The sequence below is a fragment of the Mirounga angustirostris genome, unplaced genomic scaffold (assembly GCF_029215605.1).
Source record: "Mirounga angustirostris isolate CCGP_5_RB_7025 unplaced genomic scaffold, mMirAng1.0.hap1 SCAF_9, whole genome shotgun sequence".
NCBI lineage: Eukaryota > Metazoa > Chordata > Mammalia > Carnivora > Phocidae > Mirounga > Mirounga angustirostris.
Genome location: NW_026991717.1, coordinates 62,133,938 through 62,161,739, shown reverse-complemented (window position 1 = coordinate 62,161,739; position 27,802 = coordinate 62,133,938). Strand labels below are relative to the sequence as shown.

Genomic DNA, 27,802 nt, shown 5'->3' with positions numbered 1-27,802 from the left:
GGAGGAGTGGAAGAGGGAGAAGCAGGCTTCCTGCGGAGCAGGGAGCCCGATGTGGGGCTCGATTCCAGGACCCCGGGATCCCAGGACCCTGGGATCATGACCTGAGCTGAAGGCAGACGCTTAACGACTGAGCCACCCAGGTGCCCCTACAGCATGCAACTCTTTTTTTTTTTTTTTAAAGATTTATTTATTTATTTATTTGACAGAGAGAGAGACAGCTAGAGAGGGAACACAAGCGGGGGAGTGGGAGAGGGAGAAGCAGGCTTCCCGCCAAGCAGGGAGCCCGATGCGGGGCTCGATCCCAGGACCCTGGGATCATGACCTGAGCCGAAGGCAGACGCTTAACGACTGAGCCACCCAGGCGCCCCCAGCATGCAACTCTTGATCTCAGGGTTGTGAGTTCAAAATCAATAAAGATTTTATTTTTAAGTAATCTCTATACCCAACATGGAAGTTGAACCCACAACCCCGAGATCAAGAGTAGCAAACTCCACTGACTAAGCTAGCTAGCCGCCCCTAAAATTCTTCACATATCTAAGGTGAGAGAAAAGAGCTGGGAAAGACCTCAAGCAGAGCCTGTGAGACAGCAATGATGGTTATAAAAGTGAACCTATGAACAGACAGAAGCTCTTTCCTCTTGAAAAGAATAAACTCAGTACTAGAAGAGTGAAAGACATTCCAAACAAGTTATAGGATAGTGACACTGAGGTGACATAAAGAAGACAAAATCAATTTGTCAGTGAATCCACAATTATTTCAAAATAAAAAGTTGAAAATATCTTTTACCTGAAGCCAACATAGTTTCCCATGACGACACACATTAGCACCTTCGGCTGCCACACTCAGGACACTCTGCTTCTTGATGTGGAGCATCTGGTGAGAAAAAGGAAGGAAAGCTCCAGAGAATAAATGTTGCGATTATGACATCATGAATGGCACAAGTAAAATGGCTAGCAATTAATAAAGTGGTTAATAGGGGCACCTAAGTGGCTCAGTTGGTTAAGCATCTGCCTTCAGCTCAGGTCATGATCCCAGGGTCCTGGGATCGAGCCCCACGTCGGGTTCCCTGCTCTGCAGAGAACCTGCTTCTCCCTCTCCCTCTGCCTGCCGCTCTGCCTACTTGTGCTCTCTCTCTGTCAAATAAATAAATAAAATCTTAAAAAAAAAAAAAAAAGCCCAAAGTGGATACTATGTTTTAAATGTACAAAACTGGACTAATCCAAAACACAAGTCAGCTTCTCTTTTTCACACACACACACACACACACACACACACACAGAGCACACTGAATATTTCTAATTTCTTTTTTGTTTTTGCAAAATTATAACACAACTGGAAAATAAATCATTCATATCCTAAATGCTAATAGAAGTTGAAAACTCAGGTACCTTGTGTTACCACTGATGCTACAGCAAAAAATTTCTATCTTTATGACCAGATTTTTATCTTTATGATCAGATTCCTCATGCAAAGAACAGTGCCCTAACACAGGGCAGTTTACTGTACCTGAAGGGAACTCATGTAGTGGCTGATTCCCACAGTTTATACTATTTAGAATGAGAGACACAAGAACTCAACAGGTCCCTTAAAGTCGTAGGTTCATTAAGTTACTCAAAACTGATATAGTGGTATTACAGGAACACATGCTGATCTTTGATTATAATCTTATCCTATTTCAAAACATTATATCATTCTAAAATCCTTAACCCATAATCTATGAAAATACCTACACGATACAAGATTCTCCCCATTTTACAGGTAGGTAAATTACTCGAGAAAGAAGGGCACGGTAACTTTCACTAGCACGATATCTTCCTTTAGTGAGCACAGAATATTTCTACATTGAGTATTTTCCATCAATGATGAAAAAGGGGGATTGAATTTCAGTTCTACCCTCAACCAACAGCAAGAAGGCTGTGGAACTGGGAACAAAAGCTGCACTTCTCTATTGACAAGAATTTCCAACTACCTCTTCAAATTTCCGGTTTCTTATCCCATTTTTCGTTGTTGTTGGGCCCTTTGAAGAATCTGTTGATATATAAAGAATTCTTACAACACAATTTAAAAATGGGCAAAAGGGGCACCTCGGTGGCTCAGCTCGTCAAGTGTTTGACTCTTGATCTCAGCTCAGGTCTTGAACTCAGGGTCATGAGTTTAAGCCTCATGTTGGGCTCCACGCTGGGTGTGGAGGCTCCTTAAAAAAAAAAAAAAAAAAGGCAAAGGAGGAGCACCTGGCCAGCTCAGTTGGTAAAGCATGTGACTCTTAATCTCAGGGTTGTGAGTTTAAAGCCCACATTGGGAGTAGAGCCTACTTAAAAATGGGCAAAGGAATAGAAATTTCTCCAAAGAAGATATATAAACATCCAACAAGTACATGAAAAATACTCTACATTATTAGCCATCAGGGAAATGTAAATCAAAACCACTGAGATACCACTTCACACTACTAATGTAGCTATAATCAAAATGACAGATAACAAGTGTTAGTGAGAATGTGGAGAAGTTGGAATCCTGCTGGTGGGGATGTAAAACAGTGTAGCAGCTTTGGAAAACAATGGCCAATCCTCAAAATGTTAAACACAGAGTTATTATATGACCCAGCAATTCCACTCCTAAGTATCTATCCCAGAGAAATGAAAACTATGTGCTAACAAAAGCTTGTACATGAATGTTCATAGCAGCGTTATTCATAATAGCCAGAAAGTAGAAGAACCCAAATGGTGAAAGGATAAAATATGGTATATCCATATAAAAGAATGTTATTTGGCAACAGAAATAAGTGAAATTTACTGATACATGTTATAACTCAGATCAACCATGAAAACATGCTAAGCAAAAGAAACCAGTCACAAATGACCACATATTGTATGATCCCATTTATATGAAATGTCCTAGGGGCCCCTGGGTGGCTCAGTCAGTTAAGTGTCTGACTCTTGGTTTCGGCTCAGGTCATGATCACAGGGTTGTGAGATGGAGCCCCTCCTCAGGCTTTGCACAGGGCATGGAGCCTGCTTAAGAGTCTCTCTCTCCCTTGCCTTCCGCCCCTCCCCCGCTCACATGTGCATGCTCTCTCTCTAAATAAAAATAATATGTGAAATGTCCTAAGCAGGCAAATCCATAGAGGCAAAAAATAGATTATTGGTTGCCAAGGGCTGGGGGACGGTGGGGGGAGGCATGGAGGTGATAGTTATGAAGACTAGGGTTTCTTTTGTTGGTATCAAAAATGTTCTAGGGGGGCACCTGGCTGGCTCCGGCAGTAGAGCATGTGACTCTTTTTTTTTTTTTTTTAAAGATTTTATTTATTTATTTGAGAGAGAGAATGAGAGAGAGCACATGAGAGGGGGGAGGGGTAGAGGGAGAAGCAGACTCCCTGCCGAGCAGGGAGCCCGATGTGGGACTCGATCCCGGGACTCCAGGATCATGACCTGAGCCGAAGGCAGTCGCTTAACCAACTGAGCCACCCAGGCGCCCGAGCATGTGACTCTTGATCTCAGGGTTGTGAGTTCAAGTTCCACATTGGGTGTAGAGATTACTTTAAAAACAAAACAAAAATCTTAAAAAAAAAAAGAAAGAAAGAAAATGTTCTAAAATTCATTGTGATGGATGTACAACTCTGAATATGCTAAAATCCAGTGAACTATACATTTTAAATCGGTGAATTTAATAGTATGTGAACTGTATCTTACTTAAGTGGTTAGAGAAAAAAGAATCTGTGGAAAGCTAACTCTCCCTTAAAGAAATGCATAAGCTTGCGTCTAGAAGCTTAATGACTCCCCTGTGAACTGTATGCTGGGCTGAATAGTTACTGTCATGTCTGAAATTCATAAATGATTATAGAGAAATTGCCTAAACAGAGCATGTAGAATGGACTTTTCAAAATATAGTAAAAATATTTCAGACTCTCCTCTAAAACTGCCAATGGCTTTCCTTCTTACTCAAGTCAAACTCAAACTCCTTACCACGTCCAAAAAACCCTACCCGATCTGCCTCCTGACCACTTCCATTTCCTACCACTCTCTTCACCGTGGTCCTGCCTCCCTGCTGTTCCTCCACACAAGTTAAGTGTGCTTCAGCTCAGGGCCTTTGCACTCGCTAATCATGCTTTTTAAAAGTTCTTTAGCTGAATATCTACATGACTAGCTCTGTTACTTCTTTCAAACGTCTGTTCCAATGTCACCTCTTCACAGAGATTTTCTCTGTCCACCCTACATAAAATAGGAACTCCTTGTTCCTCTACTCTTCAAACCACACTTTATTTTTCTTCATAACACTTATCACCAGTTGATAGACATTGTTTGTTTATTTTCTTGCAATAAAATGTAAACGCCTTGGGGTGCCTGGCTGACTCAGTCGGAAGACCATGCAACTCTTGATCTTGGGGTTGTGGGTTCATGCCCCACACTGGGTGTAGTGATTACTTAAATACATAAATAAATCTTGAAAGAAAAAAAAAACTCCTTGGTGGCTAGAACTTTGTCTTTATTATTATTTTACCCTAGACTTCAGAACAATACCTGACATTTAGCAGGCACTCAGATATTTTATTGGGAATTTATTAGGGAAAGCACTAATGATCTTATAGTAACAGAGAAATTTATGAAATATAAACATGATACCCATATGCAGACAATACTCGGAATGATCAAGGGCAATACTTACTGCAGCACCAAACTTCTGCTGGAATTGATCAATGACTGTATATGTCACCTCCTCTTCCTCTGCAGGAGAATGATGGTAATAGACACATTTGTCTTCCTTGGCAATAGAATAACCCTCCCACTCATTTTAGCCATCCTCATAAACTCCTCCTCTATTGCAGCTCAAAGGTCTAGTGTTATTTCATTATCACCTGTGTCAGCCCAACACACAGTGAACACTCTAGCATCCTGTTTCTCAAATGAGAATAAATAAAAGCCCCACCAATGATAATCTTATGAATTAGACTATTTAATCATTTCCTGTGAAAATCCAGTAATGTTTCCTTCCTCATAGATTTATGTCTTAAATATTTCAAGACATGCACTTTTAAAAGGATGTTCATAATAAAAGCAAATGGTTTAAAATAAATCAGTCCTGGAGATGGGCCATAGTTCACACTTTTGGAATTCTCTGGGTCCTTAATTATGGTTTTAAATCATGTAATTTAAGAGATTAGAAGTATAGCATACCATATAGTTTCTCTTCATCTCCAACTTCTAAAACTTAGGAGTGGCAGAGGACACAGTCCACGTACCTCTTTTTCTCTATCCATACTCACTCTCCTAGTGATCTCATCTAGTCTCAAGACTGTAAATATCATCTACTGGCGAATTCTTACATTTGTATCTCCATCTCAGACCTTTCTCCTCCTCTCTAGGCCGACATTCAAACTTCGGTGGACCTAAACTCCTAATCATCTTCCCAAAACCTGTTCTGCCCAGAATGGTTCCCAGGTCAGTTGAATAGCACTCCATACTTCAGGCTACTCAGACCCAAACCCCCAAAGTCACTCTTGATTCTCCTCTTTCACATCCACATCTAATACACGAGTACACTGTGTTGGCTACACCTCAACATACATCCAGAAGTCCACTACTTTTTACCAACCATACTGCTACCACTACGGTCCAAGCTACCATATCAATTTGCCTTAAAATTATTTCAATAGCCTAATAGGTATTCATGCTTTTACCTTCCTCCTCTCTCAGTATCCATACAGTATCTAGAGTAACTTTGTTAAAACAGAAGTCAGATCATGTTACTCTTCTGCTCAAAACCATGCAATAGGAAGTAGAAGTATTTTTTAAAATACCATTGATAATAGTATAAAATATGAAATACTTAGGGATAAACACAGCAAAAGATGTATAAGACTTATACACCGAGAAGTACAAAACACTGTTGGGAAATTAAAGATCTCATAGAGGGATATACTGGGTTAATAGACTGGAATACTCAATATTGTTAAGATGCCAATATTCCCCAAACTGATGTATCGAGTCATTGCAATCCCAGTAAAAATTCCAGTGGATTTTTTTTTTTTGGTAGAAATTGGCAACCTGATTCTAAAATTCATAGGGAAATGAATAGGGAAAAAATACCAAATAGCCAAAACAACTCTGAAAAAGAACAAAGTTGGAGAACTAACACTACCAGATTTTAAGATCTATCATCAATCAACAGTAAACAAAAACAGTCTAAAAAAACAAAAGAAATAGTAAACAGACAGTCTAGTATTAGACATCTACAATGACCTCCATGGTATGCCTACCCCACTTCATCTCCAACTACCTCTTTTTGCTCCAACTGCACTGATCACACTGATCTGGCTGTTCCCTCAAGATCCTGGCATGTTCCTATCTCAGGGCCTTTATATTCATTCTTCTTTCTGCCTAAAAAACATTTCCCCCAGATATCCACACAGCTCGATCCCTCATCTCCTTCAGGCTTTTGGTCAAATGTCACCATTTTTGTGAGGCCTGTCCGGCACACCCTAAAACTGTAAAACCACCCTCTTCACAGACTTCTCTTCCTTCTATTTTTTTCTCCTTAGCAGTTGGCACTAGCATATTATATATTATTCTCCTTTATCTTATTTAGTGTCTGTTTCCTGCACCAGAACTCAATGAGGGCAGAGATACCATATTTTGGTATCTCCAATGTCTGGCATATAGTGTGCTCTCAATTATTAAATAAATAAATGAATCACAATATTTTAACTTAATTCAGAGCCTAGAAGCAATGGCCTAGCTGAGTATTCCATATAGAACCTTAACCCAGAGTTATGCCAACTCTAAAGAGTTGTGAACCACAATGAAGAGAGACTAAACAATTCAGAGCCCCAGTACTCACCTGATGGGCTGTACTTGAGGTCACTCAGCGGAGAGGTGGTTAGTGCCTCAGAGGCAGGAGAAAGAGGCTCACGTATGTTCAGGTCTTCACCTTCACCCATCCTGGTTCTTTCTGTATTTAGACTACACTTACAAAAAACAACACTCAGATGAACTTGTTCTTTGTTGCTGATGCTTACACAGATTTTGCCACACATCGGTGGTAAAGAATCTGGACCTCCATTTCATAGAGGACCCACTCATCCACTGCTTTTACACTGATTTGAAGATAACATCTAAAGATGGAAGCAAATATCCATCTATTTCTTCTCATTTCTATTACCTTAGGTCATTTGAGGAATTACACAGCTAATGAATTAGAGGTAAGTCTTTCTACCCTAATGTGTACACTTGAGTAAAATCATCATTAAGGAAATTATTCCACCATACCTGACAGAAGATGCCTTTTCTCTCATCACACCTTGTTCTACTTCATCCAGTAGTTCCACTGTAAAATAACCAAATGGCTTCCAACAGTTTCCAATCTGAACCCAATTAACCACTCCCCTGTCTCCCTCTACCACAGTCTGACTAGGTACCACACACAGTAATTGGAAATGAAATGTTAGTCCATGGAGGCCTTCACTGGCCAGCAATAAAGAGCAGAAGAGCCTATCCAAAGTACTGAAGATGCCTAACATTATGTTCCTACCTAGCTTCGCTGGTCATTCAGGGGGATTAGAAAGCTCTCTACATGTTCCAAGGCACCTCGTAGTCACACAGATTGGTTCTAGAGATAGATTTTCTTTCCTATTCATTCCCACCCTGATGCATCTTCCCTCACACCATGTACTGTTTGGGGGTTTTCTCTCAGATCCTTCCCAGATCAGTCCCTTTCACTCTCACAGGCTGGTGCAGTAACAGCTCAGTGATGTGAGTTTTGCACAGTGGCAGTACCGTAGCCAATGAGGTTTATCCGAGGCGCCATGGTTGCAAATTGAAACAGTTCAGCAACATGAAAGGCAATAGCAGCTAGACTAGAAGTCACCACAGAAATATGAAACATTCCACAGATTCTGAAAAATTTTATTTTTAACCTAACAGTGCAGGGAATGTAGGGCAATATTGCGTATCATTGATTCTAAGATGCACATTTTAAACAACTCTGAAATCAGATATGATTTACAGTAAGTGCACGACAGTTTAATTGGCAGCTACTTTTTCTTTCTTGGGATGTAAAAGGTAATAGTATAATTTATAATTAACAGCATTTTAGAGTCAATTAAGTATACTTAGGTACTACTCAGAGAAGATCCACTCAGGGGCCACTATATTTCCAAATGTCTCTTTCCCCTGCATTATTGGGGTGTTGAATCTGGGGCAGAGAAAGTGAAAGTCACTAAAAATACTGACTAGTCAATTATTATTCTTCATTTTATTTATTTAATTTATTTTTGTTTCAAGGTTTTATTTAAATTCCAGTTAATATTCTTCTTCATTTTAATAATTCTAATTCAAAGTGCTTTTCAGGGAGAGTGGAAAAAGTCTCAATCCATGGCTGATTGAACCACAGGGCAAAGAAGGAGAAGGCTGTCCTTTGAACTAAAAATTATGAACAAAGGCCAAGTTTTGAGAGTCTAGAAAGAGATGAAATCCATGTATACAGTTCACAAAGCTGGCCTTCTTTGAAGTTAGGGAGATGGTAGTAGTGATTCCTTTGCTTCTCTTTACAAACCCATCCACAGCCTAGCTCTGATCCAGTGCAAAGGCTAATAGCTAAAGCACAATAAGAATTCCACTATGGGGGGGGGGGGCAGGGTGCCAGGTTAGCTTAGTTGGTAGAGCATGGGACTCCTGATCTCAGGGTTGAGTTTGAACCCCATGTCAGGGGTAGAGGTTACTTAAAAATCTTAAAAAAAAAAAAAGAATCCCACTACTACCACCACCCTCAAAGCCATTATAAAAAGGTGTTAAGGGACAAAGAGTGTTTATAGTAGCATACTCTGTGAGAAGGGACCCTTGGATAGCTGTCTGGAACTGTCTGCCTTGAAATAAGTCTGGATTGGCAGTCATTAATTTGGTGAGACTTTCATTTCTCTCTCAATTCTACCTCCCTCACAAAACAAAGTAATCTTTCAAGCAGCAGTAGACCTTGGTCTACAGGAGTCCTTTCCTTTCCTCTCTATCTGCCCCGCTGGTAAGAAATGAACAGCTCTAGAAGGTCCCAGATCTCCCGCTCTCCCCACTCCTCCACCCCACACTGATCTTTACTCCTTCTTGGAGGGCTTTCTGCTTTTGAGTTCTTCAAAGTAAGAACAGTTCTCGCTCCCCTTTTCTTTTATCCTATTTGGCTTGGCTGAAGCACGCTGACCAGAAGAGCTTCCATATCTACTCTTCTTGGCAAACAGTTGGACCTACTCTTGTTAAATGGTTTTTGCTGGTAGAAATGAAGAAGAGAGCTGCATCTTGCAATTCCAAAATTCAAAAATCTCTGAAAACTAAAAATTGTCTGTACCTCTTTTGGCAGCAAAACTGACATACTATTTATAGTCCTATTTTATTCCATTTATAATGATTATCCACGTTTCCCTGTAAGAAATGTGTTTTATTAGAGTGTTTCCCAGATCTGCTTGAGACGTTATATAATATAAAGAGTATACATTGTGTTAGATTTTCCAAAAATCCAGATTTCTGAATTCTGAAACATTTGGCCCCCAGGGTTCAGATAAGGTACAGTGAATGTACCGTGACTCCATAGTGTCAAATTCAAAAGACAATTCCTTGCTGTTCAGATTGCTAACTACCCACTGGCTGAGTCTCTAGTAACGAGTACCAGCAGTCCTCACACTGTAAAACAAAGACGATTAAAATTCTCTATGACTATTCTGCTCATAGTACCCACTGAAAAAGTAAGATAAAGGTCAATTCTCAAATACCAACTTAAAGAGTTTGTAAGTGCAATATTAAAGGCAATACAACATCTCATATTTTTGCAAATACTGGAATGAGGCAGAGCAGTGAGTTTACTATTACTGTAAATCCCAATACCCACAGTCATGGAACATGCAGCTCTCACCGTTCAGAATCTCATGCCCAAAAAACATCTTCACTCCTGGAACACTTCGACCAGTCTCCACATTCTTCACTGTGACAGAAAACAATTCATTCAGTTAATAAAAAGTAGTATTTCCCTAAAATTGTAAGAGAATAATGCCTCTCAAAAGTGCCATATCTAGGGGTGCCAGGGTGGCTCAGTTGGTTAAGCGTCCAACTCTTGGTTTCGGCTCGGGTCATGATTTTAGGGTCCTGAGATCAAGCCGTGTTGGGCTCTGCACTCAGTGCAGACTCTGCTTGAGGATTCTCTCCCTTTCCCTCTTCCTCTGCCCCTCCCTCCATTCACTGACTCTCTCTCAAATAAATAAATAAATCTTTTCTTAAAAGTGCCATATCTTGAGTTTTATAAAAAAATCCCCAAATTATTTTCCCCAAGAAATGAAGAGTCAATAATAAATTACAAAGCTATAGCCTTGAAACAAGTAGGATAAAGAACAGAGAGAAGCTCCGAATGGTCCGAGATGAACTTAAAGGGCAGGAGTATGAATTTAAACTTATCCCAAGACTATACTAAGGCCCTTGAGGCTCAGGACTACCTATTATATTTCTATTGATTTTTACTCCACCTAATTCCAGATAAAATTTTAAGGCAGCTGACTACTTCTAGAGTCCATACCCTGTTTCATGCCATGCTACATGCTCAAAAATACTGTCAAGGACAATAACCCAACTCCTGGCCCAAATATAGAGGCTCTTCTGTGAACAGGTAAGAGGTTAGGAGAAGTTTAGATGTCATATCTACAATATGGTGTCATTTCTCTAGATGTAAGTGCTCCCAGGGCTGTATATTTCCATATCACTCAGCAATCCAAAATAATTGTTTCACCCTCACTGTTCCACTGAATATATTCTTACTGAGGTCAAAAATCACAACTGCCTAGTTTTCTTTTCTTTGTTTTTTTTTTTAAGATTTTATTTATTTATATGACAGAGAGAGAGGGAGAGAGAGAGCATGAGCAGGGGGAGGGGCAGAGGGAGAAGGAGAAACAGGCTCACCGATGAGCAGGGAGCCGGAGGTGGGGCTTGATCCCAGGACCCCAGGATCATAACCTGAGCCTACGGCAGAGGCTTAACTGACTAAGCCACCCAGGCACCCCACAACTGCCTATTTTTCAAATCCAAAAAGAAGTTTATAGTCTTATCATCCTTGGCTCCCATGTATCCTTTGACAATACAGTTCTTTCCTTTCTTCTTTAGCTTATAGGACATATCTCAAGTTTAGTTCTTTTCCTACTAATTTCCTAGAGTTACCATACTGAGCACCGACTCAGAGCTAGGCACCATGCTAATTATTTGCCTACAATTAATTCTCCAGTAACATAACAAGAGAGGCATTTCATTATCTCTGTTATGTAGGAATGTGAGACTCAGAAAGGTTGAATAACCTTTCAAGGTTACACTGCTAATAAAAGACGGAGTTAGGATTCAAACCCAGGCCTCAGGTATTTTAATACGCAACTGTGAACCAATGTTACATTGTCTCCCTCGTTTGCTCCTTCCTGTCTCTTCAACTGCCTCCACCACCTCTGACATCCTGATCTCCCCATTTCTCCTTCCCTTTTCCTTTTCCTTCCTTCCTTCCTTCCTTCTTTCCTTTCATGTAAGTAATCTCTACACCCAATGTAGGGCTCAAACTCACCACCCTGAGATCAAGAGTCACATGCTCTTCGGACTGAATCAACCAGGCACCCCCACATCCACTATTTTTACAGCACAGATTATTTCTCTGACCTCTACTCATATTTCCAGCTAATAGCAGACTTACTCTAAGATTTTCAAATTGAAATCATTATCTTCTCCCAGTAACCAACAAACTTCCTCTTCCCATTTCTATCAACTAATAACTAATATATACCTAATCTTCTGAGTCATAAATGTAGTAATCATTTTCCATTGCCATTTATTTATTTAAGAGCACATGTTGCGGGGTTGGGGAGAGGGAGAGGGAGAGAGAGAATCTTAAGCAGGCTCCACATTCAGTGTAGAACCTGATGCGGGGTTCAATCTTATGACCCTGAGATCATGACCTGAGCCAAAATTAAGAGTTGGATGCTTAACTGACTGAGCCACCCAGGCACCCTTCCATTGCTCTTTAATTATCTAATTGATTACCAGGTTACTTATCCCATCTCTTACGTATTTCTAAAATCTGCCTTCTCTTTTCCATTCCTTGCTGAGCCTTAGCTCTGACCCCCATCTGTTCCCTTTATTGGATTCCTTGATTGTCAAAATAGTTCCATCTATGCTCTTTGCCTCCAGTTTCTCCCTACTTCAGTCCTTCTTTCACATTGCTGTCATAGTGAAAATACTCCCTGCCTTGTCCAAATAGTACCTAAAATTCGTAAACAAGTATAAAGAAATATTTTCAACTTCTTTACGAATATTTTTTAATCATGCCAAGATGAAATATCATTTTTTACCTATAAAACTAGCAAAAATTTAAGAAAGATACACATCAGCATTTTTTTTTTTTAAATCCAATGGTGGGGGCACCTGGATGGCTCAGCTGGTTAAGCGTCTGCCTTCGGCTCAGATCATGATCTCAAGGTCTTGGGATAGAGCCCCACCTCAGCTCTGCACAAGCATGGATCCTGCTTAAGATTCTTTCTCCCTCTGCCCCTCCCCCTCTGCTCACGTGTACTTACTCTAAAAAAAAGAAAAAAATTAAAAACATAAAAAGTTTAGCCATTAAATTGGAGTTTCAAGTAACATGAGAAAATGCTTTTTATCATGTTAAGTAAAAAAATACATACCTAACTGAATATGTCAACTATAAAAAATCTATGTAATTAAAGACTAGAGAGAAATACACCAAAATATTTCATTTAGACTGAATGCTTTGTTGAACAAGCATGTGGCATATCTTGTTTTCAACTCAATGCCATTTATTCAGGCTAGCAATGAGCTTAGTCTCCCCACAGACAGTGGTGGTTTCTTGGACCTCCAGGGCATCTCTTTAAGGGGACTGACTCAGCCGGGGGTAACACCCTCTTACCCCTCTTTCCTCTTCCTCCTATCTGTAACATGATCTTTAGGTTTGAAGCCATGAAGATGGTAGAGCAGGAAGATGGATAATCCTGAATCTCTGCCAACTCTGGGGAGACTCACAGCAGCCCTGGGACGCCTGCCTTCTTTTATATAACAGAATAAACTCCTACTTTGTTTAAGCCACTGGACGTAATCTGTTTCCAGCAGCTGAGCATGGCTCCTAAAAAACACAGCATTAACAATTTCAGGCAACGAGTTTTAAAACTTAGATGCCTTCCACTTAAAAATCTTTCAAATTGCGGGGTGTCTTGCTGGCTTGGTCAGTAGAGCAAGCAACTCTTGATCTCATGGTCATGAGTTCAGGCCCCACACTAGGCCTAGAGCTTACTTTAAAAAATATATATCTTTCGGGACACCTGGGTGGCTCAGTCCTTAAGCATCTGTCTTCGGCTCAGGTCATGATCCCAGGGTCCTAGGATCGAGTCCCACATTGGGCTCCTTGCTCAGTGAGGAGCCTGCTTCTCCCTCTCCCTCTGCTGCTCCCCCTGCTTGTGCTCTCTCTCTCTCTCTGACAAATAAATAAATAAAAATCTTTAAAAAAAATATATCTTTCAAATTGTTCCTCATTGCTTTCAGAAGTGTCCAAATGCTACAATATGTTAAGGCCTTCTCATCAGTCCCATACCTACTTCTCCAGCCTTAAGTCTCACCACATCCCCAGAAGGAAATTTACTTAGGTTTTCTGAATGAACCAAGTTTTCACGTCTCTACATTTTTTGTACATGGTGCTACTTCTGCGTAAAACTATGGTTCTCTCAAAGTGCGGTTCTCCAGCTGAGCGTCAACATCACCAGGAAACTTGTTAGAAATGTAAGTTCTTGGGCCCCACCCCAGACCTTAAGAATCAGAAACTCTTAGAGAGTGGCCCAGCAAACTGTTTTAACAAGTCCCCCAGGTGATTCTGATACACAGATAAAATTTAAGAACCACTGGCTTAAAACACTTTCTACTCTTTTTCCATCCAGTTAAATCTTACTCACCTTTGGGACACCTTCCCCACTATCCTAACCCTACCACTCCCAGATCTAAATTAACTGAAATTTTGTGTTTCCATAGCATCTTGTGCATCTCTCTATCAGAGAGGATATCACACTGCATTATACCTTTCTACTTGCTTATCTGTCTCTTTACCAGACTAAGTTTAAGGACAGGGACCATGTTATTCTTATCTATATCCCTGGTATCTATCACAGTGCCTGTGATACAAAACTATCAATAAATGATTACTGAATGAATTAATATTTCAAAAGTCTGGTGTAGTCCCACCCTGGCCCACAAAGGTCTATTTTAACCTATAATATGGCTTAACAATAACACTAATCTCTCAAATGCCATTTATACATGTTTCAATTGTGAACTTGAAACTTTGCCAGGTAAACAACTACCCTAGCAAGTCAATATTCTAGATGAATAAAAACTATATATTGGATCTTAAAGGTGAACACATGTAGGAACTAGGAGGATGGTACACCCAGAAGAGGCACGGAAACTCTGAGCTCCTTCCCATAGACCTTGACCTATGCATCTCTTCCACTTGGCTGTTCCTGAGTTGCATCCCTTACAATGAACAGAATTGAAGCTGGGAGGTGTAGAGGTTACCTTGTGACCATGAAGATAATGCATGATCCCTGAAGTGGCAAAAACCACAGACACCTGGTCCCTCCTGGCATCTTTGAGCCACTGCACTATTCCTTAGCAGCCTACCTCTGGACTTCTTTTTGCATGACAAAAATTAAACCCTGTCTTTGTGACTCTGTCTGTTGAAGCCAAAAGTAATTCTATCTAATAGAGCGGTTATTTTTAATTTCAATATGCATATAGTAAGAAATTATAAGAAGCACCCAGTAAAAAGAATCTATACACCGAAAATTTCCACTATCATGTCAATAAAAGTATAAAAGTGGGGACAAGCCCGCAGATGCAGCTATGTTTTCTGTTAGGGAAAACAGTATTCTAATCTTCCTCTTAACTCTTCCTTAGAATAGGAATGTCTCCCTCCCAGTTGCTAATGAAGCCCCCAGAGCCCTCACCCAAACTTAACTATTAATTTCTTAAAGGCAGAAGATAATGACAAATAAAATTAGACCTTTCTTCAGGACAACAATCTTGTTAGGGTCCACATGCTGGAGTACTCCCTCAAATATGCCACAAACCAACGTGAGTTTCACCCTTCTCCACAAAATCTGATTGAGGAAATGGTAGTCACTGCTGGGATCCATGCTATTTGATTCCAAAAGCAGTCTTCAAATAATCTTCTTTAAGTATCCAAACACTTGAAAATAAAAGAGATCTAGGATTTAAAAAATATTTTGGGGGAATGAGGTTATTTTCCCTTTCCCCATACCTGGAAGGGACAAGAAAAAGAAAAATATGAGAGTAATTCAGTTTTGCTCATCTTTTCAGAACAATAATGAGAAAAGGACTATTGCAAGCATCAACTCTAATTTATACATGGGAAACTGAAAGCCGTAAAACTTCAGGCACTGTAGGTTTGACTTCTTTGTCTATAAAATGGGGTAATACTACCTTTCATACCTTAGCTAAATGGAACAAGCAGAACATTTTAGAGGCCTTTAAATGGTACATTCATATATCTTTTTAACACCAACCAACAAAAAAAAGAGAGAGAGAGAGAGAGAGAAAGAAACTCTAAAATAACAAGTGAAAAAAAAAAAAACCTGATGCTGGCAAAATATTTGCCAATACTCGCTACCATAAGCTGCTCACCCAGAAATATCTACCATCTAGGGGCGCCTGGATGGCTCAGTCGGCTAGGCGGCTGCCTTCGGCTCCGGTCATGATCCCAGGATCCTGGGATCGAGCCCCGAATCGGGCTCCCCGCTCAGCGGGAAGCCTGCTTCTCCCTCTCCCTCTGCCTGCCACTCTGCCTACTTGTGCTGTCTCTCTATCTCTCTGTCAAATAAATAAAATCTTCAAAAATAAAAAAATAAAATGAGCAGGCTGTTCCTGACAGAGAAAAAAAAAAAATCTACCATCTAAATTCTTCTGGCCTCTTCTACATTAGTAACATTTCCAGAAATTGACACTGTTACCAACCAAAGCATAAGTGACTTAGAACTATCACAATTTATGCATGACCAATCCGGCTGCCATGTCAGTGCCTTTGAAGGGGGACAACACTAGATCAGACAAGAGCCGGTCAATCATGACAACAACTTAGTGAGACTAGAACCTTGGCCTCATGCTAAGTCGTCAAGACCGTAGGTAAAGCTTAAAAGTAGTTTAGGCACAAAATGACCGTTGTTAGAATTTGATTCTTCCCTATCTCAAACCCGTTATGCATAAAGCAACACTCAGAAGGGTGGGGAGGGGGTGAAAAGGCATTGAAGCCACAGGAAAGAACTGGTTCACGGAGGGGGCTGAATTAGTTAACGGGTGGCGTTTTAAACATTTTCAAGAAAACAAAAATATAAAAATAAAATGCAAAATTCCTCATTTTTAAGACAAAATAAGAAACTCCAAATAAACGGTGGGCCATACGCTAGGAATTCAATCTCGTCCACCGTCAGGTTATTTTTTCCCGAAGGAAGTTTGCGAAATCCTGTCCCAGTTTCAGCCAAATGGTGACTTCCTCGAGCTTCAGTACCGAACTAAAAAAGGAGGTACTGCTGTTAAGGAAGAACTGTCCGGTAGTTCCAAGCCGGCGTTGGCGGTTATCAAAGGACAGAGACGAAAGAACGGGAGAAAAGTACACGGCACTGAAAACCCACACCGAAGAGCGGACGCCAGCCTGGCGCAACCAGAGGTACCGGCTGTTTCCCGAGGAGCCAATCGGCGCGCGCCCCGGAGGCTGGCTCCCGAGCGCCCCCAGCGGCCAGGAGGACGGAGGACCTCCAGAAAAAAGGAGAAGGTGTAACTCCCGGCATGCAGTTCCCAAGAGACACACCCTAGAGTTGCCCCAAGAGACATTTGCTCTATTTTTATGGCTTCTCTCCGCAATCCCTGCCACCTGTGGGTGGGGTTTCCACTTTTAGAGTTCTGTGAGAAACGGGTTGGCTATGCTGCCTGCCTCAGGTTAGTTCGTTATAAAACTGTGGGTCGATGGCGTTTCCCTTTTAATTGCGGTCGCTAGAGCCAGAGTGGCATTGCCTTTTTAAGGCCGGTGGCATCACGCTTCCGGGGGCGTGGTCCGTTCTTAGGAATACCCGGCCCTGCGCTGGGCTGATTCATTCGGGGGCTGGAGCTGGAAGCGCCGACGTCGGCTCCTGCGCCGGGCAAAGCCTCGCTCCTCATTGGCTGGTTCTTGGGGACCGCCCTCCCCCTCTTGCCACCCCTGGGTTCCCTCCCGGGTCCGCAGTAGGAACACTGCTCTCTCGCATCTTGACCCCTGGGCCTTTTTCCTTTCCCTCCCGCCGCCGCCGTCGCTTCCGACGCCCCTGCTCCCGAAGGAGCTCCCGGTTCGGTGATGGGGTCTCGGGCTTCCACGTTACTGCGGGACGAAGAGCTCGAGGAGATCAAGAAGGAGACCGGCTGTGAGTTCGGGTAGGGGGTGGGAAAGCGGCCGGGTGCCTCTGGCTGGCCTCAGAACCGACGGCGGCTGTCGTTGCGGTCCGGAGTTGGGGTGCCCGGCGGTTGTCGGGTACTGGGCAGCCCCCAGCGCTGGAGCTTCGTGGCCGAGGGCTGGAGGACCTGTCCTTACGGCTACTTGGAGCGGGGCTCTGGCTCCTGTGGGGCTGTCCTTCCCCTCAGAGGCAGGAGTCGCGATCACCCTTAGAGCACAGGCACCGCTCTTTTCTCTTCCCCCTGCTCATGAAAGTCCCCGAACTCCTTTCTTTTATTTTCCTTCTCACTAACCTTGAATTCAGGAGCTCTGGATGGATCCTGTAGAAAACATAATCCGTTCCTGTGACGTTTCTGGGCAAGCACTTAAAATCACTGTCAACTGCGGGAAATCACAAATAAATTCTTTCCGCGACTGGAAAAATAAATCCAGAAAACAAGATCCTATATAGTAAGGCTTTGGAAGACGTGACCTGGTAACAGGAGACCTTTAAAGAATGAGGGGTCTGAGAATATGAGACTTCTTTCATTCTGAACCTATGGAGAAAAAAAAGCACGGATACTATGACCACCAGTTTTTTACTTACACTGAGGATGCTTGCTGCCCTAATTTCCGATCTATTGATTTCTACTATGCTGGCGTACTTTATGCAGTCGCTATGGAAATTGGATGTGCTCCAAAATCTCAGTGCAAATTTGTACTAGGAACTGATTTTTTATAGTCCAGTCTCTTCCTCGTTCACCTGAACCTAGGGGCCACAGGGCTTTGGGAATTCAGAAGCTCTGTGTAACATCACACAGTTTTGTATAGCCCTTGATAATGAATACACTATTTTCTCAGTAATCCATTATGACTCTTGTATTTTACATAAGTTATGTAACTGTTTGAGCTCTGTCTCTTCGTGATAACCTGTCTTTAATGTGATGAGGTGACCAGTAAGTAACTCAGGGGCCCATATGCAGGTAATGTTGAAGGGTGCTGGGGGAACTACAGAATTATACAGGCAGTGGTGGCCTGAGAGAAACTGAATGCTGTCCTGTGCTTTCGGACAAATTTAACTTTCTAGAATCTGCAATTTGGAAGGGATGTTAATCTAGCCCCACCCTTGTCAGATTGGTTTACTGCTTTTAGCATCCCCTAACAGATGGCCAGTAGCCTCTCCATAAATACCTTTAAGGATGATAAGCGCACCACCTACTGATTTTGGATGAAAGACAGAAAGTAGTTAGCTGGTTATAATGTATAATACTTGTTTGGCCACTTGATCTTATGGTCAATTGATGACTCATTCTGACTCTTTAAGAGTAGAAATATAGGCAGTTTGGAGTCAGCAAGCATTTTGTTAAATTTTGTGGTCATGACCTCTGGCCACACTTGTAAATATAAGAACTACTTTAGGTCTAAGGTGACACCAGAGTTAAAGCATTCATACTTAAAATAGAAAGTCACATAATGAAGTGCAAGCCATAGTGAGGATGGGAAAAAGCTGTTTTTGCCTCAAGATGAAGGGAGCACCAATCCCATTTGGGCTTATTTACATTTGACAAAATGGAAAGACCCTGGACTCTATAGGACTGGAGTTATTTTACTGTGGCTTGTGAAGGAACAGACCTACATACTCCTGGAAGACCTGTTTTCCTAGTTGCCAAAAAGTGCATCAAGCCTGAAGAAGATTCTCAACCACAACTAGTGCAAATGGATTTGTTAAGCCAGAAAGCCAAATGAGCAAGTAGTTACTGAATTTTTGCATTGTCTGTATTTAGTACTATGCTAGGTACTCAAAGCAGATGGTGACAAAAGATGCCCATAGAGATTAGGATTCGCATTATGACATAAGGTAGCTGAAATGGTGTGCCATGCACCTTAAGACTCTGGAAAGACTGAGTCTGTGGGCTGGTCTTGGAGAGGATAGGAATTGGGCTCTGATACAGGCATGGATGAATTAGATAAGTTAACCTAGGGCATTTTGGGTGGCTTCCAGGAGCATTCTCCCCCAGCCTGCTACAAAGTCATTCCTCTGCCCTGGTTGTTGAGCCAACCCTTTATCTGGTTAGTGTCCATCAGCAGAGTTGATTTTTTTTTTTTTTAAGATTTTTATTTATTTATTTGACAGAGAGCGAGAGAGGGAACACAAGCAGGGGGAGTGGGAGAGGGAGAAGCAGGCTTCCCGCTGAGCAGGGAGCCCTATGTGGGGCTCGATCCCAGGGCCCTGGGATCATGACCTGAGCCGAAGGCAGACGCTTAATGACTGAGCCACCCAGGCACCCCAGCAGAGTTGATTTTTATTTTTATTTTTTTTTTAAGATTTTATTTATTTATTTGACAGAGAGAGAACACAAGCAGGGGGAGTGGGAGAGGGAGAAGCAGGCTTCCCGCTGAGCAGGGAGCCCGATGTGGGGCTCGATCCCAGGACCCTGGGATCATGACCTGAGCCGAAGGCAGACGCTTAACGACTGAGCCACCCAGGTGTCCTCAGAGTTGATTTTTAAAGCAGTAATTTTAACACGATGCAAAAGGTTTAGAAGACTAAAAACAGATACCTGAGGGGGAGGTGGAGAAGTGGAATTTGTCCAATTTTCATCTGCTTCTTGTTCCATTAAGAGTTTAGGGAACTATCAATCAGAAACACTTCAAGTTAAGAACAAGTAATATGACATCTCATTACTCCCTTTGCCAGTAAGAAAATGTGGCATAATTGAGGAAAACTGACTTCATAGTCAATATGAAAGCTTTGCATTGGAATTGTTGATTATATTTAAACATATTTTCCGTAAGTCTAAATTGATTAGAATTCTTGCATGACTGGTTTAGCCAGTATTTGAAATGTAATCTCTCAAGTATTTGGCAGACTAATTCTAGGTAAGAATTACCTGTAAGCCTCAGTTTTGTCATCTGTAAATGGGAATAATAATAGTACCTACTTCATAGGATTCTTATGAGGATTAAATGAGATAAATCATTTAAACTACCTAGAATAGTGCCTGATATATAAGTATCAGGTAAGTGTCAGCTATTATTTTGAGCCATAGATAAGACTCATCTTACTGGGAAAATATTTGTATGTGCTAGTTATAAAACTGTCTAGGGCTATATAAGTGGAGAGGTGACAGCATTTTATACTTTTCCTATTTTCAGGGAGCATCGGACTAGAAATCCAGTCGTTTTCCCAACTCTATAGAAATAAAGCTTTTAAAGGAGTAGACATCTTAATGTTTTTAACAGTTTAAAAAACATTGTCTTAAAAAAATATTTTTCTTTTTTTTTGAGAGAGAGAGACTAACAGCGTGGGGGAGGGGGAGGGGCAGACGGAAAGGGAGATAGAGAATCTTAAGAAGGCTCCATGCCCAGCTCGGAGCCCAATGCAGGGCTTGATCTCACAACCCTGAGATCACTTGACCTGAGCCAAAATCAAGAGTCTGATGATGCTTAACCACCTGAGCCATCCAGGCGCCCCTCAAAACATTTTGTGTTGCATAAAACATTTGCTATATTGTCTTTGTTCTGTTACTTTCTTTCACACATCAGCATTTTCATATATTAAAGCCCAGCTGAATAAGTTATCACTGGGGGAAAATCACAACGGTCTTGGGAGTTTCTGTAATCTCCACTCTTAGTTCACTTAACTGTAGCAATAAACTGGCTGTGAATTACTTAAAACCATTTTTTAAAAACAGCCGCTTAATCTGTGAGAAACAATTCAAACCAATGGAGTAGTAATGAATGCCCATTCATTTAATTTAATTATTATTATTATTTTTTTACATTCATTTAATTTTAGTCTCTAGTTCTGGTGTGTGTCATGTGGTACAGGGATGGTGTTGAACAGGTTTAGGAAGTAAGTTTTACAGGCTGGTGAGGTTTTGTTTGTTTGAGAAGGTATAGTGATGATAGAACTAGTGTGGGTTTTTCTAGTTTCGACAAAGAGCACAAGCCTGGCAAAGGCAATTGCTTTGAGAATAATTTCCTGGACTAGAATGTACCCGGAAGTTCAGCTTCAGGCTCCTGCTATCTCAAAATGCAAGAACCCTTCATGGCCCTCACCTGCCAAGCCATGTTGCCTGAAGGTGCTATCTTCTGGCTCCTCTTGAAATGGAAATGTACTTATAACTAACACCTTTAGCTGGTTTGGGGTTAAGTGATTTGTAAAGCTATGTACTTTTCCCCCCAAATTACTATGAAAAATTTGAAATATATAGAAAAGTTAAAGTAGTGTATGAACATCCATATACCTTCCACCACAATTCAGCAGTTAACATTTTGCTTTATCTACATATAGATAAATATATATAGCTTTAGCTGTGTATTTACTTTATTTATATGTGTATATATATTTTTTGGTGAACCATTTAAATGGCAAATAACAGAACTCTTCACCTAAATATATCTGCATGTATCTCCTGAGAATAGGGGTTTTTCTTCCTACATAACCTCAGTACTATATTACACCTAAGAAAATTGACAATAATTTAAAAATATTATCTACCATTTAGTCCATATTCAAATTTCCCAAATTATGAGAAGGTGGTTTGTTCTTGTTGTTTTAATGTCTTTTAAGTCTCTTTTAATCTATAGCTTCCCTTAGAGACTAGGCCAGCTCTTGAAGCCCTAGGCCAGGGGAAACAGGAAGTGTTGGAGTGTGGAATGGTTGGGATTCAAGACTTCAACTTCTCAATCTTTTTTTTTTTTTTTTTAAAGATTTTATTTATTTATTTGAGAGAGCGAGAATGAGAGAGAGAGTACATGAGAGGGGGGAGGGTTAGAGGGAGAAGCAGACTCCCTGCCGAGCAGGGAGCCCGATGTGGGACTCGATCCCGGGACTCCATCCCGGGACTCCAGGATCATGACCTGAGCCGAAGGCAGTCGCTTAACCGACTGAGCCACCCAGGCGCCCCTTCTCAATCTTTTATCTGGAGTTACCTTTGGTTGTAGTAGTATGCTTTACCCTAGGTTATCAGTCTGTTCTTCTGTATTAAGATGTAGGATAAAGGCAAGGGAAAAATAACTTTTTTCTTACTCCCTTTTCATTTTATTCTTCCCTCAGTCATTCCTGCCTAGTGCTTGGTACTTCTCTGAAATGCCTTTGTCCTCTGAGCATGAGGCAGTGATACAGAGAGTTTTGTGGTCAGATTGGCAGGGTCTTTCAAGTAATCTTTCAACAGTATAAAATAATTATTTGCCCATTAGTGGAGAGAAATATAGCTTCATTCAAGACATGACCATGTCCACAGCCTTTTCTGTGAGGTCAACTCCAGAGACTTCCTTTGGGTTACGGAGAATTGGTGCAGGCTTGGGGCACCTGTCCTGTTAGCCTAGTACCTTTTGGTGAGAAGAGTTTACTGGAAACTTTTCTTGCCTTCATTTGTGGCAGTTCCAATATCTTTCTGCTCCTTGAAGTTGCTCTGAGCTCTACACCTTGGAGATTGCTTTATATTCTCTGTCATGGTGGATTTAGCACCTAGATTAAAGCTTGCTTTCCTCCTCCTCTTTCTCCTTTTCTTTCTTCTTTTTTTTCTTTTTTCTTTTTTTTTTAAATGTTTTATTTATTTATTCATGAAAGTCAGAGAGAGAGAGAGAGGCAGAGGGAGAAGCAGGCTCCCCGCCTAGCAGGGAGCCCGATGTGGGACTCAATCCCAGGATCCTGGGATCATGACCTGAGCCGAATGCAGACGCTTGACCATCTGAGCCACCCAGGCGCCCCTCCTTTTCTTTCTTCTTAATAAACATTAGTTCTGGGGACGCCTGGGTGGCTCAGTAAGTTAAGCGTCTGCCTTAGGCTCGGGTCACGATCCCAGGGTCCTGGGGTCAAGTTCCCGCATCGGGCTCCCTGCTTGGCGCAGAGCCTGCTTCTCCCTCTGCCTGCTGCTCCTCCTGCTTGTGGGCGCGTGCGTGCTCTCTCTCTCTGACAAATAAATAAATAAAATCTTTAAAAAAATAAACATTAATTCTGAAGTTTAGGACATAGATTGAGATTTGACCATATTGAGTTGTATTAAAAGTTGACATTTATTTGTACATTTGTCTACTGATTTCCATATAGCCTCCTTCCTCCTGGAAGATAGCAGGTTTATGGTTCATGAAAATTTGTGAAGCATTCCGTATGTTTTTTAAAAGATTTATTTATTTATTTATCTATTTATTTATTTGAGAGAGAGAGAGCGCGTGTGTGGTGCAGAGGGAGAGAAACTTCAAGGAGATGCCCCACCCCAGCTTGGAGTCTGATGCTGGGCTCTATCCCACAACCTGGGAGATTATTACCTGAGCTGAAACCAAGAGACCCTTAACGATGGAGCCATCCAGGTGCCCCAGGCATTCCATATTTTTAAGGAAACCAGCCATAAGCTGATCTTTTTTCTGAAATATGGGATGTAATACCATACCAGTACTTAGGGAATTTTTAGAATCATACTTTAAGAGGTTCTTTGAGATGATCTAGATTAGAAAGAGGTCTTATGGCTCATTTGTTGGTTGAAGGGGTTGGACTAGATGACAACATCCCTGCCAGTTTTAAAATTGTATCAATAGCTATACATACTTATATATACATATATGGGATTTCTAGAAGGATTCACAAAAAGCTGGTAATAGTGTTTGCTTCTGGCAAGGGAGACTAGGGAACTTGGTTGTTAGGGAGACTTTTTATTGTGTACACTTTTGTACTATCTGCATTTTTACAATGTGCATGGATTATTTTCTCAAAAAAAGGGGCGCCTGGCTGGCTCACTCCATAGAGCATGCAACTCTTGCAGGGTTGTGAATTTGAGTCCCATGTTGGGTGTAAAGATTACTTAAAAATGAAATCTTAAAAAAAAAAAAAACCTGGTATAAAAAGAAATACAATTCAATGTTTTCCTTGTTAAAAGGAAAGTAATCTGGGCGCCTGGGTGGCTCAGTTGGTTAAGCGACTGCCTTCGGCTCAGGTCATGATCCTGGAGTCCCTGGATCGAGTCCCGCGTCGGGCTCCCTGCTCGGCGGGGAGCCTGCTTCTCCTTCTGACCCTCCCCCCTTCATATGCTCTCTGTCTCTCTCATTCTCTCGGTCTCAAATAAATAAATAAAATCTTTAAAAAAAAAAAAAAGGAAAGTAATCTGAATATATAATAGTCTAAGTACTAAAAACTGAACCAGTGGACTAAATATCCTGCAATTATTAAAAAGGACTCCAAAGCAACACAGAATAATTATGAGTGAATAAATGAGAAGCTGTTCCAACTATGGAAAGTGTACAAGTGGCTGATATTAGGTGGTATATAAAGAAATGAAAACAGTGGTGTTGAGACTGTGAACAAGTTTTGTTCTTTCAAAAAATCTTTTGGGGAATGTTAGTCATTCTTTAACTGACTTATTTTTGTTAAACTAAAGGGAACTTTAGTTCTAGAGCATCCTTTGAGGCCAGAGGCCAGAGCCAGGCTAAACAGGTCAGGTTCCTGAAGAAAACGGCTGTAGCTGCCAGAGTCAGGAGAAAGGGAGAGATTAATTGTAAGTGCAGCAGTGAAGCTGCACCTTCCGGCTCACAGTGCCAGGATGATGACCCTAGTGGCTAACCTGGAGTGCTTCCCCGGTACCAGACGCTCTGTCAAGTGCTTTCTTCTCCTGGACTCCCGTAGTTCTCTCCGCAGCCCTTTGTGTTCATCCCTCACTAGGTAGGCGGTGGTGCCATGAATGGGATCAGCCTGTTACCTGACCCCCACCAGAGAGCACTGGCTGGCCCTGAGTGGGTCCACAGCTGCCTCCTCAGCACCTGGCACCTGCCGGCTCTAGGCTGGCTCTGGGCTGGCTCTGGGCTGGCTGAGATTGATTCTTCTTCTCCGCTCTCTTTGGAGAGCTAGTACCCAACAGCCCAGCTTGGGGTGAAATCTGATGCTGAAGAATTCACTGCTGCCCCTAGTGTGTCCTCTCATCCTAGCTCCAGGCCATTCACTTCCTGCTTCTCCTGCTGTGCCCCGGTTTACTTTGTCCCATTGTTTGTAAAACTGCGAGTAGATTTGGTTGAGCTGGGGGAGGAGGGCTACTATCAGAAAGCCTTCAGCCACCCCTTTAAACCCCTGAAGGTACAGCCTAGGACAAAGTCCACACTTACCACACCCTTTTTGGCTCTTGTCTTTTACCCTTTGATAACTCTCCTTTTTCTCCCCTCCTACTTCCCATCAGCCGGGAAACTAAACTATTTCCCAGAAATTCCTTTACGCATTTTCAAATTCTTACTGTGTACCTGCTGTTATTACCTCATTTTAATTGCCAGCTTGTGCTTGAGTTAAAAAATTAGGAGGAAAATAGCTTCCTTGTAGATATCATCTCGTGACAACCTGATCTTTTTACAGATTGCCTAATTTGCTTTCTGGGAGCCCATTCCTTTACTGGGAGCTCAGTGGAGCTCATGCAATCACAGAAAAGAGGCTGACCTGACCCTGTGATCTTTTACCTAAATGTCAGTCCTGAGGGAAAAGAAAGCCACGAAAGCTTGGTGCAGGAGCAAGCCAGATTTTAAAAATAGAATCTGTCCCAGGGCACCTGGCTGGCTCAGTTGGTGGAGCTTGTGACTCTTGATCTCAGGGTTGTGAGTTCAAGCCCCACGATGAGTACAGAGATTACTTAAAAATAAAATCTTTAAAAAGATAAGATAAAAATAGAATCTGCCCTAATCTGTACAAGTTAACCAGCCTGGCATTGCCAACCTGAAACATCAAACTAATTAATAGGTATGTGTTTTTAATCAAAGCATACATTTAATAGCCTCTAAGGTGACAAGGTGAGAAAAGTAAAAAAGGTTAGTTTTACAATTTCCTTTTAAACTAAATTTGGCTTTGTTTTGGTAAATCTTAACCACTTGACATTTAATACATAGTCCTAATGAAGCCTAGACTTCATTCCTGAGAGTCAATTTTGATTACTCTCAGTTTATTTATTTTCTAACTCCTTTCTTTCTTTAGCTTTTAAAATTCCTGTTTTGACACTCTAGAAATGAGTTAGAGTTGAGACATCTCCCCATTTTACTCTCTTTGAAGTGTATGGTGGGCTGGGGACCAGAAAGGCAGTTGACTTCTGAAGGGCCGTTTGAGTGGAGGGTGACTTCGCCAGGTGGGACTAATTTTGTGTTCTTTAGTTTCCCACAGTCAGATCACCCGCCTCTACAGCCGGTTCACCAGCCTGGACAAAGGAGAGAACGGGACTCTCAGGTAGGCAGTTCCCATCTTTATTTTCGGGCAATATCTGAACAGGTGCCTTTATCCCCAGGGCAGAGGTGATAGGCATCTAGAGTGCAGAGAGCAGGGACCAGTTCTTCACTGTCTTTGAACATCATGGATTCACAAGGAAGTTAAATAAGCGGAAGAATGGCATTACATTTATCACTAGGTACTTTCTGCCTTTACTCTTAACTCCGCTAAGTTTGGGTGGCCATTGTTCTGGTCCTTTTGAAAATCTCAGCTCTCTCTACTTGAGGTTTCCCATGGCCCTTTCCCAAACACGTTAGCTTTCAGGAAGTCGACCCATGGCAATCCAGGGTGGTCTAGATTGTTTTGCCCTCTCCTCTCATTTTCCAATCCAGCCCATAACCCTAAGGTACACCACTTTGTATGTATTAATGTTAGATAAGATGTTCAATGTTTTAGTCTACTTCTAAATTGAGGGCTCTTCTGCTCCTAGACAACAAAATATCTGGAGACGTTTTTGATTGTCATGACTGGGGCGTGCGTTGATGTCTGGTGTGTAGAGGCCAGGAATGCGGCTACATGTCCTATAATAGACAGGACAGCCCCCCCACAACAAAGAATTATTCTTCCCGGGCGCCTGGGTGGCTCAGTTGGTTAAGCGACTGCCTTCGGCTCAGGTCATGATCCTGGAGTCCCTGGATCAAGTCCCGCATTAGGCTCCCTGCTCAGCAGGGAGTCTGCTTCTCCCTCTCCCGCTCCTCCCTCTTGTGCTCTCTCTCTCTGACTCTCTCTCTCAAATAAATAAATAAAATCTTTATAAAAAAAAAAAAGAATTATTCTTCCCTAAATATCAAACATGCCAAAGTTGAGAAACTCTTGTCTAGAGTTAATTATATGACTTCAGAGTAATGTGATATTGTACCACTTCATATTTGTAATTGTCTTGTCATAGTCCAATGAAATCTCTCCTTACCATCACCTCCCACCCTAACTCTCAGTAGCAAGCTCAGCTTTAACTAACTAATATAGAATGAAGCTGTTAGCTTTTCTAGTGGCTGGCAGGAAAGCAAGAAGTAGTTTGGGAATTATTTAGAAGACTTAGCACAGTTGTGGGATGTGGTATAAAGGGGGAAGGAATATAGTTGCTATGCCTTTGTACAT

At 41.6% G+C, this 27,802-nt stretch overlaps 2 protein-coding genes across 11 annotated transcripts in view; one reads left to right on the top strand and one right to left on the bottom strand.

Moving 5' to 3' along the window:
* Positions 1-16,904, bottom strand: part of EXD1 (exonuclease 3'-5' domain containing 1) — a 33,563-nt gene extending 16,659 nt beyond the window's left edge. The window contains exons 1-7 of one of the 5 annotated variants that reach the window (XM_064570644.1): positions 16,473-16,904; positions 15,058-15,243; positions 9,886-9,954; positions 7,260-7,317; positions 6,832-6,953; positions 4,660-4,718; positions 787-873 (exon numbers count right to left, since the gene is read on the bottom strand). In XM_064570644.1, the coding sequence (XP_064426714.1) occupies positions 787-873; positions 4,660-4,718; positions 6,832-6,953; positions 7,260-7,317; positions 9,886-9,954; positions 15,058-15,190 (528 nt within the window). In that variant the 5' untranslated portion in view covers positions 15,191-15,243; positions 16,473-16,904. The other 4 variants (XM_064570645.1, XM_064570646.1, XM_064570647.1 and 1 more) reach the window with 4 other exon arrangements.
* Positions 16,905-17,164: 260 nt separating this feature from the next.
* CHP1 (calcineurin like EF-hand protein 1) overlaps positions 17,165-27,802 on the top strand; it is a 71,511-nt gene continuing 60,873 nt past the window's right edge. For all 6 annotated transcript variants that reach the window (XM_064570658.1, XM_045900322.3, XM_064570656.1 and 3 more), the window contains exons 1-2: positions 17,165-17,464; positions 26,593-26,665. In XM_064570658.1, the coding sequence (XP_064426728.1) occupies positions 17,398-17,464; positions 26,593-26,665 (140 nt within the window). In that variant the 5' untranslated portion in view covers positions 17,165-17,397. The remainder of the gene's footprint in view (positions 17,465-26,592; positions 26,666-27,802) is intronic.